This window comes from Clarias gariepinus, chromosome 16 (assembly GCF_024256425.1).
Source record: "Clarias gariepinus isolate MV-2021 ecotype Netherlands chromosome 16, CGAR_prim_01v2, whole genome shotgun sequence".
NCBI classification, from domain to species: Eukaryota; Metazoa; Chordata; class Actinopteri; order Siluriformes; family Clariidae; genus Clarias; species Clarias gariepinus.
Genome location: NC_071115.1, coordinates 1,375,946 through 1,392,500, shown reverse-complemented (window position 1 = coordinate 1,392,500; position 16,555 = coordinate 1,375,946). Strand labels below are relative to the sequence as shown.

At 40.2% G+C, this 16,555-nt stretch overlaps 1 protein-coding gene across 1 annotated transcript in view; it reads right to left on the bottom strand.

The window, feature by feature from the left end:
• Positions 1 to 16,555, bottom strand: part of shank1 (SH3 and multiple ankyrin repeat domains 1) — a 122,184-nt gene that overhangs the window by 70,675 nt on the left and 34,954 nt on the right. Inside the window, exon 2 of the mRNA XM_053514858.1 lies at positions 5,189 to 5,695. Coding sequence (XP_053370833.1) covers positions 5,189 to 5,644 — 456 coding nt within the window. The 5' untranslated portion in view covers positions 5,645 to 5,695. The remainder of the gene's footprint in view (positions 1 to 5,188; positions 5,696 to 16,555) is intronic.

Genomic DNA, 16,555 nt, shown 5'->3' with positions numbered 1-16,555 from the left:
TACAGCACACACCATTTGAAAGCCCAACACAACAGAACCATCGTCAACAACTCAAAGTCCATCAAATTTCACACTAGCAAAGCACAGACTGCAAGAACCGAATCCAGACCAACACAGAGGCAGGATCCCTGCTTCAGAAACACCCTGTGGCAGAAGGCAACTTATAATGAAGCTCAACCTCTTCCACCCTTGCAGCACCTCTCATATGCTGATATAGTTCAAGGTAAAACACACCCAAACTCAACAGAAATTGGAGAGGTGCGACAACTACTCCAACTAATTTGTAAAATACTTGTATAAGCACTGGAGGGTATCTCTAATACAAGTAAATCCTCTATATACATGTTTATTAGTAATGTCGTTCCAGAATTATATACAAATTTTAAATATTTTAATTCTTCTATTTCGTCTCTACTATCACTAACTTAGTTTAAAAGAAAAAAAAAAAATGAAATCACTCTCTATAAGTTCATGGAATGTTCAGGGTTTATGTTCTTCCATTTTGGGAACTAAAACCCTAAATGCAGACTTTTTAAAAAACGCACACCATGACATTTTGATATTGTTGGAGACATGGTGCCGTTCGGACGCGGAGACTCACTGTCCCTCAGGCTACCGAGAAATTATACTACCATCCTTTAAAAGAGCCAACATAAAATATGGCAGAGACTCTGGTGGAGTTATAATTTGGTATAAAGATGATCTTACACCTTACCTGTCTGTTGTAAAAAGAGAGCTCACACATATTTGGCTTCAGCTCAGACGAGGTGTAGTGAACAATGAGAAGAGTCTGTTTATCTGTGCAGTCTATACTCCACCTGCAGAGTCCCCTTACTACAGTCAAGACTTTTTCCACAACCTCCACACAGAAACATGCCATTTCCAGGCTCAGGGAAATGTACTGCTGTGTGGAGACTTTAACGCCAGGACAGGTTTGGAAAGTGACACCACGGATCTTCACCAAAAAGAGAATATATTTAACACACTTCCCAATTTAACCCCTACAACAAAAGAAAGAGTCAACCCAGATCCTGTAGTAAATAAGAACGGTAAAGAGTTGGTGCAGCTCTGTCGAGGCCTGGGCCTGTACATACTTAACGGTAGGATCCCAGGAGACTCCTTAGGTCGGTTCACCTACTGCTCAGCTCTCGGGTCGAGTGTAGTCGACTACGCTCTCACTGACATGGACCCCTCCTGCATAAGTGCCTTCACTGTCAGACCACAGCTACCCTTATCAGACCACTGCCAAATTAATGTCTTCCTTAAAAGAATCCAGCAACAAATTAACATAAAAGAAAACTACAAACTACTGAACCTTAATCAGGGCTATAAATGGAGTCCTAACAGTGTGTCTGAACTTTCTAACGCAATGAGTTCTACAGAGGTTACTAATCTCATTAACACCTTCCTAACAACCGAGTTCCAACTCAATCAAACCAGTGTAAACCTCGCAGTAGAGCAAATAAATAAAATTTACCACATATCAGCAACTAAAGCTAATCTGTGTAAAACAAACAAACACCATAAACAAAAATCCAACACTGAAAAATGGTTTGATGAGGAATGTGAATCTGCAAGAAAACAGCTCAGACAGCTGTCCAACCAAAAGCACAAACTACCACAAAACACTGAACTCAGAGAAAAATACTGTGAAACACTAAAGAACTATAAACAGATACTTTATAAGAAAAAACAACAGCACTACCATCAGATACTAAGAGAAATTGAGGAATCCATCAATGAAAACGAGTTCTGGAAAAAATGGAACAGCTTGAACCCGACACACACGCAGGACCCATCGATAAAAGATCCAAAAATATGGACAACCTATTTTGAATCACTTTTTAAAGAAATCTCCCCACAAAATCTTACAACAAATCAAAAAGTCATCCAAAATATACTAGAAAATTTAGAAACCATCATAAAAAATAACCAAAACCCGCTTGATTACCAAATTACACTAGACGAATTGACTGACGCACTGAAAAACCTTAAAGACAGAAAGGCATGTGGTACAGACAGCATCAGGACAGAGATGCTTAAACACAGCACTCCTGTAGTAAAGAGTGCTGTGTTGAGGCTCTTCAACCTGGTTCTTCAAGCTGGCTGTTTTCCTGACACATGGAATCGGGGGCTTATATCCCCAATACATAAGAGTGGAGATAAATTAGACCCTAACAACTACCGGGGCATCTGTGTGAGCAGTAATCTGGGGAAGGTGTTTTGCTGCATCATCAACGCCCGGATCCAGGCCTTCCTTACCGAACACAGCGTCCTGAGTAAGAGTCAGATCGGCTTTCTACCAAACCATCGCACCACTGATCATATTCACACCCTACACACCCTAATCAACCAACATGTTCACCAAAAAAGCAATAAGAAAATTTTTGCATGTTTTGTAGACTTTAAAAAAGCATTTGATTCGATTTGGCACACAGGATTATTTTATCAGGTTTTAAAAAGTGGTGTTGGGGGTAAAGTATATGACATCATCAAGTCCATCTATTTGAACAACAAATGCAGCATAAAACTCGACAACAAAAGGACAGAATACTTCACTCAAGGGCGCGGGGTGAGACAAGGCTGCAACTTGAGTCCAACTCTGTTTAATATTTACATTAATGAGTTAGCAGTGCTACTGGAACAATCTGCAGCTCCTGGACTCACCCTAAACAATACGGAAGTCAAATTTCTGCTCTACGCAGACGACCTGGTGCTGCTGTCTCCTACTGAACACGGCTTGCAGCAGCACCTGGACCTGCTGGAGCGGTACTGTCAGAACTGGGCCCTGACAGTCAATCTGACAAAAACCAAAATTATCATCTTCCAAAAAAAGGCCAGATCTCAGGAGAACAGACACACGTTTACTCTGGGAAACACCACCCTAGAGCACGCGTTACACTATGACTACCTGGGACTGAAACTCAGCGCTTCCGGAGGCTTTGATCTGGGAGTGAATGCACTGAAAGAAAAAGCACGAAGAGCTCTATATGCAATTAAGAAAAGATTCTACAAAACACACATCCCAATTAGAATCTGGTGTAAAATCTTTGATAGCGTCATCGCGCCTATTGCGCTGTACGGATGTGAGGTTTGGGGTCCACTCAGTAAACATGACTACACTCGCTGGGACAAACATCCCACAGAGTCCCTACATGCAGAATTCTGTAGAAATCTCCTCAAAGTTCAGAGAAAAACACCAATTAACGCATGTAGGGCAGAATTAGGTCGATTCCCGCTGATTATAGCCATCCAAAAAAGAGCAGTAAAATTCTATGAACATCTAAAATTGAGTAATGAAAACAGCCTGCAGTACGAAGCACTGAGAACCCAAGAGCTCGGCCCTAAACCCAGTCCCCTCTGTCAGCTGGTCCTGAGACTCACTAACACACTAACCCCTAACACACTGCAGTCTCAGAGCAGCACTGCTCACCACAGTCTCATCAGAATCAGACAAATAACTGATCAGATGAGGAGAGAGTATCTGGAGCACTGGGACAGTCAAACCCAAACCCAGTCCAGACTACACTGCTATCGGGCCCTAAAGAGAGAATATGAATTGGCAGAGTATCTCTTCACCGTCAGAGATATAAAGCAGAGACAGATCCTGAGCAGATACAGGCTGAGTGAGCACCGTCTGGCTGTGGAGACGGGCAGACACAGGAGAACCTGGCTGCCCAGAGAGCAGAGACTGTGTGCTCAGTGTACGAGCGGTGAGGTCGAGACGGAGATGCACTTCCTTCTTTACTGCCAAAAATATCAACATATAAGGAACACCTTCACTGAGATCATCACGCACAAAATCCCAAATTATTCCAAATTAACAGAAGATGAAAAAATGAGAATAATTTTGGGAGAAGGCCGCACTGCTACCCTCGCTGCAAAATTTATATCCGAGTGTGAGAGCCTGAGAGACAGTGAGGCACAGCGTAACCTGAATGTTCCTAACTAACTAAAAATAATATCGTATATCACTAATGTTTAAATAGTTGTTGTTATTGTTGTTAATATTGATGTTATATATTTTTATTATTATTATTATATATATGTATATATGTAATTTTAATTATTTATTTATTGTTTTTTTTTTTTTTTTTTTTTTTTTTTTTTTGGGGGGGGAGGGCTATTTTGTTTATGTCTAACTAATATGATATTCTTTCATATCTAATATGTTTATACTGTATAGGTTTATAAATTCAGATTAATGTAATTAATGTTCTATAATCGCTTTGGCAACAATGTAATACTTCTGTTAACATTCATGCCAATAAAGCTCTTCTGAACTGAACTGAACTGAGAGGGAGAGAGAGAGGGAGGGAGAGAGAGGGGGAGAGAGAGAAAGGCAGAGGGGGAGAGAGAGGGAGAGAGAGAGTGAGAGAGAGAGAGGGAGAGAGAGGAAGGGAGAGGGGGAGAGAGAGGGAAAGAAAGGGAGAGAGAGGGAGAGGGAAAGGGAGAGGGATAGAAAGAGAGAGAGGAAGAGAAAGAAGAAAGTGAACAAAAAAGAAGAAAAAAAAGATATAATTAACAAAAAGCAAAAATAAGACATTTTTATAGGAAGACAGATACAAAAAGAAAAGAGCTAAAAAAGGGAGAATAATTAATGATTTATATTATTTTCTCAGTAATGTGTTCATTACATGTTTATAAAGTATATATTACTGTGTAATAAACTACACATTACATGTTTATATATTGTTTATTACTGACATTTTAGCACACCCCACACACCACTCTCTTAACACACACACACCCCACACACCACTTTCTTAACACATACAGACACTCACACCGCACTCTCTTAACACACACACACCCCCCACACACACACCTCACTCTCCGAACACACACACACACACACACACACCACTTTCCTAACACACACACACACACACACACACACACACACACACTACTCTCCTAACACACACACACACACACACACTACTCTCTTAACACACACACACACACACACTTCACACTCCACTGTGTGTCTGTAGGTTCATTACGGTGTTCCTGTGAGAATTTGCCTTCAGGCACAAACAAAAATAAATGTATGAAAAGATTTCTGTAACTCTCTCAGCGCAGGAACAGCTCCATAAATAACAAAAAACATTGAGTCAGGATTGTGACTTCCTGTGTGTGTGTGTGTGTGTGTGTGTGTGTGTGTGTGTGTGTGTGTGTCACTGACCGTCTGTTTGATGTCAGGAATGCCGATACGGAACACCATCAAGGCGATGTGTGTATCATCGAGGGCGGAGCTCGAGCCTCTCCTCAGCCTCTTCTGCTGCTGCTGCTGATTGGCTGCCGGTTGGTGGGCGGGGCCAGGATTTGAGGAGTAGGGATTGCTCGTGTGGCCCGGGTTGGTAACTCTCATCGACCTCGCGGCAGCTTTTTGCCTACGAGCTCCTCCTCCTCCCGCTCTCCTGACCTCCTCACCATCATCCTCTTCTTCTTCCTCTCCATTCAGCTCTCCGTTCTCCTCCTCCTCTCCATCCTCATCCTGATACTCCTCCTCCAGCTCTTCCTCTTCCTCCCCCTCCTCCTCTTCCTCTTCCTCCTCCGCCCCTGGATACAGGTGCTGACTATTTCCCAACATCTTCTGCTGCTCCTCGTCACTGGAGAGGGGGCTGAGTGGCATCGTCATGGTGACAGGAAGGGTGGTACCCACAGCAACAGCATCATCCCCAGAGATGCACTATGGAGAGACAGAATGAAATAATGCCATGAGTTCTTCTGGTTCTTCTAGTTCTAGTCTTTCCATAGTTTCTCTTGTTTCCCCTAGATGTGTTTACATTCATTCTAGTTCTCTTAGATTCTATAGTCCTTTACAGTTTGTCTAGATTTCATTATCATGTCTACTTTCCTAGTTTCCATTCATACATCTTCTGGTCCTCCAACACCTCACAGCTTCTAATTGCATCCAAGTTTCTCTGAAATAAATTGTTCTTCCTTCAGTTCCTGCTTAGTTCCTCTAGTTGTAATCAGTTTACCTACGCTTAGTCAGTTAAGAATCTGGGTTATTGACCAGAAGGTCAGGAGTTCGAGCCCCAGCACTGACAAGCTGCTATTGTAGAGCCCTTGAGCAAGGCCCTTAACCCTATCTGCTCCAGGGGGTGCTGTATCCTGACTCACCCTGATCTCTGATTGAGGAACATGCATTTGTAGGATTCTCCACAGAACTTTCACACATTCCTTCAAAAGGACAACTGTAACCCTTAGATATTTGCTTTTCGAATGGCTGAATTTCTTGTTAGGTTCTTGTACATTACATCACTCATTCTTCTCACACCCCATGGGCCTAGACTTCCATGTTCAAGAAAAATATAAAGGATACACTAAAATGGAAAAAAAAACATGATAAACATCTGGAACTGATAAGGGTTCTCTAGTTGTTCCTGTATAGGAACCTTGAAATTTTAATTAAAGCGTTCTTGACATGTTCTTTTTTACTTCAGAGGTGAGAGTGGTTCTTTGGACAGAATCCATAGACCCTTTTTCCCCCCTACGACTGTGGGAGATTTCTGGACTTGAGTAAAATATTGGAGAACACTGGAACACTTAGAGAAGGAGAAAAGGAGGAGATAAAGAGGCAGAACTGAAATAATGTATAAAACCCAGCAGGAACTAAAACAAGGAACACCCTTAAATATTAAGTGTTTGTATCTGAGATCTTTTCCCAAAATGTTTCGCAAACAGCTTCTTCAGCCTGATCACACAGAACCACTGGTATTTTTTGTTTCCTTAATAATGGTGTTACCAAATGGACAGAAAAAAGTTAGCAACTTGATTGCAAAAAGACGGGATGTTTCAGGAGCCTTAAAAAAAATTTTCCCTTCTTCAAACCTGCTCTTCAGGGAAGAAAAAATGGAACGTCCTTGGCCATTTTTTTTTAGTCTGTTAAGTTCATAGAGTTCTTCAAGCTGCACAAATCATTCAGAGAGAGAGAGAGAGAGAGAGAGAGAGAGAGAGAGAGAGCAGCTCGGCTAATGAATTCAGACACTAGCAGAACCTGATCTGGAACATTTTCACACAAAAAAAATGCACACAAAAGTTTCACAATTATTAAAAATAGTCAGATGAGATGAGATGAGATGAGATGAGATGAGATGAGATTATTGTCAGAGCGTCTTTACTTCTTCATTGATTCAAAGCTGAGATGAAATCCTGACTCGAGTCCCAGCGTGAGCGGATGAAGGACAAGCAGGAACATCACGCTGTCGCTTTTTTACTTCACACCAGATGATAAAAGAAAGGGTTTTTTGTTCTTCCTGTTCTCACTCATCATCAGTCACTTCTTCACCACACTTTCTTTCCCTCTCTTTCTCTCTCTCTCTCTCTCTCTCTATCTCTCTTAACTAGCTTGTTGTTGTTGGTATGTAATTATAACTAACGCCACATGACTGATTAAAGTTTTGAAAAGAAATCCACTATTGTTCCAGAATATAGAAAATAAATTCCAACTTGTGTCCAAACTTTTGACTGGTCCTGTATCTACGCTAACCGATGCGCTGCAGTTGTGGATCCGCGTTATTGGAAAATTTAAACCAGACCTTCCGTAGGAGGTGGCATGTGTGGGCGTGGCTAAACACGAAGTGCTGTTTCTAACCGTGTGTGTGTTTAATTGTTAAGACACACCTCGTTAACTGAATTTATTCATCATGATCTCGGCGTCTAGTCAGATTTTACATGCAGATTTTTATGCAGTTTCCAAAAGCATCTGTTCCAACACTCAGACCTCCAACTGAAATTAAACCGGCGCGGTAAATTAGCATAAACTCTTGATTAGCGCAGGATTCAGGTTCACTGAACGGATGTTGGAGCAACAAGTCAGCGAATTAAATGCAAATCAAATGCAAATTAGATGCAAATCAGACGCATCGTTGCTGATAATCTCCGATATCAGGACTTCTAGGAGATCCAGGAGTGTGGGAGCTTCAGAGAAACGCAAAAACACAAATAAAACTAAACTGATAATAATAAAAGATTATCCAAGTGCATGTGACGCTCCTCCAGTCGGTTTATCATTTCAGAGAGCGAGGGAGAGCGGGAGGTGAGGAGAATCAAAGAGCAAATTTTACTAAATATCACCAAACACACACACACACACACACACACACACACACACATTATCTCAAGTGTCCTTACAGAAGAAACAGTCATTTTCTCCAAGACAAGAGAGACTTTACGTAAAGTTCACCCGGCCTCGTGCCCTTCACTCAGGAGTGCACTCGAGATTTGGAGCGCGGCCTCAAAGTAAGTGACTGTTTGGCTGTTGCTACTCTCCCATTCCCCCCCCCCCCCCCCCCCCTTTACACACACTTTACACACTTCACATACACACACAGGAAGCAAAACACACCTCATACTGAGTTTGTATAAAAACGATTTTATTTTTATTTATTTATTATTAAGTTATAATAATAAATAACAAGAAAATACAGATGGTTAAAACACACACACATACACACACACATGCGCGCGCATACACACACACACGCACATACACACACACATGCGCACGCATACACACACACACACACATGCGCGCATACACACACACACACAAAACACACACACACTAAACACACGCACAAACACACGCACAAACACACATATAAACACACACTAAACACACACACACACACACACACACTCATGTCTCATGTCTGTTGAGTGTTGTAGTGTTATATCCCCCTGTAGCTCTACAAACTCAGCAGAATGATCGATCGCTCACACGCGGTGACGGAGGCGTCTGAATCCGGAAGTGAAACTAAAGATTATTAAACAACATGAGAGAGTGAGATCACATGAGGGAGTGAGACCACATGAGAGAGTGAGATCACATGAGAGAGTGAGATCACATGAGAGAGTGAGATCACATGAGGGAGTGAGACCACATGAGAGAGTGAGATTACATGAGGGAGTGAGACCACATGAGGGAGTGAGATCACATGAGGGAGTGAGACCACATGAGGGAGTGAGATTACAGAGTGAGTGAGACCACATGAGGGAGTGAGATCACATGAGGGAGTGAGACCACATGAGGGAGTGAGATTACAGAGTGAGTGAGACCACATGAGGGAGTGAGATTACAGAGTGAGTGAGACCACATGAGGGAGTGAGATCACATGAGGGAGTGAGATCACATGAGGGAGTGAGACCACATGAGGGAGTGAGATTACAGAGTGAGTGAGATCACATGAGGGAGTGAGATCACATGAGGGAGTGAGACCACATGAGGGAGTGAGATCACATGAGGGAGTGAGACCACATGAGAGAGTGAGATCACATGAGGGAGTGAGATCACATGAGAGAGTGAGATCACATGAGGGAGTGAGATCACATGAGAGAGTGAGATTACAGAGTGAGTGAGACCACATGAGGGAGTGAGATCACATGAGGGAGTGAGATCACATGAGAGAGTGAGATCACATGAGAGAGTGAGATCACATGAGGGAGTGAGATCACATGAGGGAGTGAGACCACATGAGAGAGTGAGATCACATGAGGAAGTGAGATCACATGAGAGAGTGAGATCACATGAGGGAGTGAGATCACATGAGAGAGTGAGATTACAGAGTGAGTGAGACCACATGAGGAAGTGAGATTACAGAGTGAGTGAGACCACATGAGAGAGTGAGATCACATGAGGGAGTGAGATCACATGAGAGAGTGAGACCACATGAGAGAGTGAGATCACATGAGGGAGTGAGATCACATGAGAGAGTGAGATCACATGAGGGAGTGAGATCACATGAGAGAGTGAGATTACAGAGTGAGTGAGACCACATAAGGGAGTGAGACCACATGAGAGAGTGAGATCACATGAGGGAGTGAGATTACAGAGTGAGTGAGACCACATGAGGGAGTGATCACACAGAGTGACTCGGCTCATGGTTGAGGTACAGTAGATCACACTCGGACAGTAACACAGCGACACTGCAGTATCTCAGAGAGCTTTGATAAGCGTCTACACTCCTGTAATAAAGTGTTATTTAAAAACTTTTTTTTTTATTTAGCTGCTCAAGCATTTCACTTCATACTGTTCTGTATATGACTGTGTCTGTGTCAAAAATGTTTTACTTTGATTTGATTTTGATTTGATTTGATTTGGCTGCTGTGAGTGATTTACAAACGTAAAATAATAACCATGATTTTATATGTAATTGATAAACACATCATTATTCCACAGTCACGTTTGGACACATTCAGAGGAGAGATGGTGAATATATCGGTAGAAGGATGCTGAGGTTGGAACTGCCAGGCAGGAGGTCTAGAGGAAGACCAAAGAGGAGATTTATGGATGCAGTGAGAGGACATGAAGTTAGTTGGTGTGAGAGAAGAGGATGCAGAGGATAGGGTTAGATGGAGGCAGATGATTCGCCCCTGAAAGGAAACAGCCCAAAGACAAAGAAGAAGAAGAAGAAGAAGAAAAAGAAGCCATATCTGGACACTGGGCTGGAGTCATTCACAGCTCGTTCAGTTTCACTCGACTCGATCCTCCAACCTGGACTTTATGCTGCAGCCAATCAAATAAGAACAAGCAGCAGGCCGGGGCGGACACAGAGGAAACCTCCGGCTGATTTTTAGGACAGCTTTTACATTTAGGAAAATAAAATCCAATAAAAAGAATTTTTATTATATGCAATTTTAAAATAATTGTAAAAATATTACTATATTTTAACATTTGAATATAGTGATGCACAACTTGACATAATACTATACACCAAGGTCACGTCAGGATCTACTGGTGTTTTCTTCTTTACTAGGATTTTCACACATAATTGAACACATTAAGACTTTCCAAACTTTATTTAGAATTTAGAATTTTTTTGTTTATTTGTTCAAGATGTTTTTTGTTCATTTGTTTTTATAAGCGATAAACATAAACACAGATAATAAAAATATTGTTATGTGAAATTAATTAGAGATAAATAAACACAATTTTTTGTGACTTTGTTATTATGTAGTCAAGTTGTGCATCACTGTATTAAAATGTAAAAATATAGTAATATTTTTACAATTATTTTAAAATTGCATATAATAAAAATAATTTTTATTGGATTTTATTTTCCTCAGATGTTTTAAAAAATATATTTATTTAATTTTTTTATTTATTTACACTTAGTGTTAATGAATATAAAGCGTAACCCGACCCTACTCGCATCTAATGGAACGTCACAAGGAGAAACGTATAACACGAATGACTGACTTTGTTTACACTAACAGCAACCTGACCTGCATGTTGTACACCAGTAGGTGGCGCAGTGTGAGAGAGCAAGCTCAGGATATCGGGCGATGATGATGTGCGTCTTATTTCTTAAGTTACGAAACCCTGAACGCGGCTCCAAACAGTCTGAGATTTACTCGTTTGTGTGACGTCACATGATTGTAAATTCACCCTGAACGTTTTGTTGTAAACATGCGACATTCCACATACAGGACAATGTTTATCACATTTAATACACACAGAAAATAAATAAAAACTGCTGATCCCATTACGTCTGGAGAATCAAGTCATTAATATGCAAATTAGGATCCACCCCATGTCCTGTTCTGGTATCCGTCAGAGTTTAGTTTAGCCAGGTGCTTGTAATTAGCTCACATAACTGCATGTCTGTTTGATTCACTTCTCCGATTGTAATTCCATGCTTGAGCTTTCTGTGTTTTCACTTCATGCTCAGCCTGTCTTATGGATTTATGCTAATGGATTTGCCTTTGAGCTTCACATCTGTCTGTGCTTTGACCCGAGCCACAAGCATGTATCATTATTCATGCAAAAAAAGAAAAAGAAAGTGTAAATGTAAAAACGCTGCACGCTTTTAGCTCCTCTAGGTCTGAGTTTATTAGAACAGGAGCGACGTCGACGCTTCAGGTTACAATAGAGGACGTGCTGAAGCTAATTAAGAGATTGGCTCTCTTGTGTTTCTGTTCACACACGCAAGTGAGTAAAAAGAAAAGAATGAAATGGAAGCAGACGGGTTGCAGCTGCAGGGTCGGACCTTTAACGTTACAGAAATTATAATTATGGAGTCAAAGAAAGTCAGACTGGCACCACACAGGAATAAAAATAACACTCGCTCTCTGGGGAGCCACGAACGTTGGTTCTGTTAAATGCAGAGTGTTTCCCTGTTCAAAGGGTTCTATGTGGAAGGGTTTAGTCACTTCAGGAGAGAGAGAGAGAGAGAGAGAGAGAGAGAGTAAAAAAAGAAGGAAAAAAATACAGTAAAAAAACTGGATAAACAGATTAAGAGTAAACAAAAAAGAAAGAGAGAGGAAGAGAGAAAGAAAAATTGAGAGAACAAGAAAAAAGACAAAAAAGAAAGAAAGTGGACAAGAAAGAAAGAGCGAGAAACAGAGAAAATGTGAGAGGCAAAAAGAAATAGACCAAGAAACAGGGGAAAGAAAGAGGGAGAGAGGGAGAAAGAGAGAGAGAGAGGGAGAGAGAGAGAAAGAGAGAGAGGGAGAGAGAGAGAGAGGGAGAGAGAGGGAGAGAGAGAGAGAGGGAGAGAGAGAGGGAGAGAGAGAGAGAGGGAGAGGGAGAGGGAGAAAGAGAGAGAGAGAGGTGATTAGGGATGGACACAGATGCCCTTTTGAAAACAGAGGTGTGTGTGTGTGTGTGTGTGTGTGTGTGTGTGTGTGTGTGTGTGTGTGTGTGTGTGTGTGTGTGTGTGTGTGTGAATCACAGCGTGAACCCCTTTAAGAGTTTTGAGACGGATTTGATAAACGTTACACATAAATTTCTTCTTCTTTCCCTTTAAACACTCACACACTCGCACAGTTACATTGAGTCTAAACGCCAACATAACATCATGTCATGCAGCATCATATCACTGAGCGGACAATCGAGCACGGTTAGCATGCTAGTTGGTCAGCAAAAAATCTTCATATTTACACCTAAATATCTACACCAAGGAAGAATCTCGTCAGCGCGAGCTGTCCAGGTCATGTTCTTATTATTTTACATTTAGCCGGTTAGCTTTGTTTGGCTAGTAAATGAGATTAATGCATTGATTTGGATATAAACTCTCCGATTTTTTTAATATTGCAAAGCCGTACCACAAACACTGTTCGTCAATCCTGCCATGTCGTTCAAGGCTAAACCACTAATTAGCATAATTTGGTCGCTGACAGGACACCATATTAGCCACAAGGATTTTTTTTAGGTTTACACTGTTTGAAAGTCTTAGCTTAGCCAAATAACAGTCTTTTACTGCTAATCCATAATAACCTTGAAAAAAAAAAATTTAATCTGGTTAAGCGTTGTTACAAAAGAGTTGTATAAAGCTTGTTAGTGTATATCTATTGGACTGTGGAAAAGTTCCACCATATTGTCAGCTTGAAGTTATAAAAAATATGCGTCTGCAGTTTGTGTTTATTTATTTATTTATTTATACTATTTATAACTTATAAGGCCCTAAATGGTTGAGTGATGTGGTACCTGCACACATTGTACGATTCAACATGACAAGTTCAATCGAAAGGTACAGGCTATTTTTCAATGCCTCGTATAATGAAAATCACAAACAAAGCCCCAAAGGCTTCCAATCAACGTTCAGGACTCGAACACACTCTCAGTGTTTAAGTCTAGTCTAAAGACTTACAGTATCTGTTCAGTCATCTCTTCTGTGAATAGAATATATAAATGATAGATTAGAACTAGAGATACTGCAAAAAGAAAAATATGCTGAATATGTAGCAAACTGAATATTAGGATTTACATTTTAAATATTTAATTTCTATCTTAATCAGCTCAAGCCAATAATTGTCTAATTTATGACACTTCTATATAAGTCTATGACTGCTGGGGAAACAGTAAAGGCAGTAACAGAGAGTAAACATTCTCCACTAAATGCATTTAGTTATTTTTTCAGGAAGTTTTATTGTCTGATCAGGAAGTTAAGTAAGAAAAGTGACTGACTTTAAGGATGCACTGTATTTTTCTATGTAATGCAGGTGTTCATTGCCAATTTTTACAAAAACATTGTGTACGTTTTAAGCTTTTAAACCTAAATGATATAAAATTAACCATCACAACCCCCCCCCCCAAAAAAAATAAATAAATATATAAATAAATAAATATAAATTTATCTCATTTTACAGTTAAACCCATCTGTCACATTTGACAAGAAAAACATGTTCTGAATAAACCATTAGAACTGTATAGAATCTCCTGTTATGGTTTCATTACCAGTGCTGGGTGTAAGGCATTACAAAGAAACGTGTTAGAGTACTTGAATTACTTTTCAGATGTAACGAGTAACCTAACGCATTAGGGCCGCCATTTAAGTGCTCAGTTATTTAGTTACTTTTTTAAAAAATGTAATCCGTTATTCAGACAATTCATGCAATCCGTAAGCCAGACAGCAGTCATTCCCAATCCGTTATTGTGTGTGTGTGTGTGTGTGTGTGTATGTGTCATCCTAAAAGACGTAAAACCGTAAGAACTCGAGCCAAACTAATTATCATGTCTCATTGTCTTACACATTGTGTTCCTTACATTGTGTATAAATGTGTTTATGTTTATTTAAGCTAAACAGGGTTCATTAAGAAAAAGATGAGAAACATAAGCACTGGGTTAAAGAGTAAATCTGTCATTTTAAGATGCTACAGATGGTACAATCTCTTTTCAGAGGGAAACTAGTGAGCAGCACTGATAAACATAAACTCAGTTACGGTACTCGACTACATGGTTTACTGTAACTCTACTTTTTTAACGTATTATTGAATCATAGCAATCATAGCACTTTGAATCAAGCAATTTACTCTTTTTTCAGTAATTACTAAACATTGCTTGATTAATTTTTAACAACAATTAACCTAAAAGGGTGTAAACCAGTTAAAACACTATGTACAGATTTGCAATCGATTACTTTTAAAGAGCTGATCGACATAAAATCTCAAGAAGGTCTAGACTTAAATATTTACCAGCGATGTATGAGATCATTGATCATTATCAGATAATGCTTTCTAGGAAACAGAATAATGATAATCTGCAAATAATTTATACGCATTTCACCCAACTGTTTAACACATACCCAGCACAAACGTCTACAGGTATGGCATTAGCTACGCGAGTGAGCTAGACCAGCTAACCTTGTTTAAAGTGCTCACTTGCAATTGTGTTGTTTTAAAAAGTTTTAAATGTGTTGCTGAAATGTATAGCTACTATAATCTAGATGCCTTAAGATATTGTGATCAGTTGTGATCTATCTAGATCTAGACTCATTTAAACAACCTAGCAAGATACTAAAACAGAAACATCATTTGGCTAAGGTAGCTAGAAAATTGACTAGACTTATGTGGTATTATACAACTGTTAGTTCTGCCCGAGTAATCTGATTGGATGAGAGACGTTATTCCATGAGTGCTGATAACAGACAGTAACATCACTGTGATGTGTAACTCTATGTATGAGTGGGCGTGTCCCAGGTGTTGTCCAGTGGTTAATGACACTAACTGTGTGTCTCAGCGTGGGTGAGAGTAGGTCTGTACGGTCCGCAGTACTGAGGAGAGAGCAGCTGTCTGACTAAACCCACATTCACACCCAGTCACAGAAGCACTTTCAGTAAGAACACACATCTGATAACGTTATGGTGTCTTAAACAACACGCCGTCTCTGCACTCATCACTTCTAAGTCCTTCTGAATCGCCTCTGAACCGTCCGCGTCGTTCTGTTCACGGCTAACGCTTAGCTACAAAGCTAACTCGCGTCTAACACAAGGCTGAATCCCAAATCCCTCTCTAACCCCTGATCAAGGGCACTACTTGGTAGGATCGTACACCCTACATAGTGCACTAATTTTCGATTTGATGCGAATTGGGAACGCAGAAGTTAACAAAGCTGATATTCTAAAGTGTAAATATAAAGTAAATCCTGTACGTTTCTCAGGACTGTCCACCACCTCCATGGTTTATTCTTCTCACCTTTTGACTACAGAGTACCACTAAGAGTTTAAAACTAATGACACCCCTGTCAGTACACTAACTGTCATGTGGTAACTGTATTATAGCTGTATTATAATCATAATCTGTTGGTAATTAATGGTGTTTGTAGAAGTGTTGTATAAAAACGGTATCACATTGACATGCAGTCCATAGAACAGCGTGACCTTGAGTGTGATATTGCTTAATTATGTTGCCAGTCCTGTGAACCGTTAAACGTGAATCAGTGATAAATGGTCAAAATATTGCTAACAAAGAATTTTAATATTTTGGAGATTTAATATTAAAGATTCAGCATTGTCTCTGGGTTTCTATTCAAATGTCAGCAAATGTGTGAAATTGACTGTTAACTGCTTTTCTACAAAAAAGTTCAGATTTTCTTCGTGTCTAATCTCTTCTATTGAGGCGTGTGATCAGGCGGCACTCAGACTGATTTAATCCAAAATGGATCATAAGGTTTTGCAGGAGTCCTGTGGCGGAGTCTGTGCCAGCTCGAGCACACAATGTCATTAAAGAGAGAGAGAGAGAGAGAGAGAGAGAGAGAAAACACTGACTTTTGAAATTCATGTAAGTGTTTCAAAGATTTTACTTTTTGACTTTTGTCTAAAAA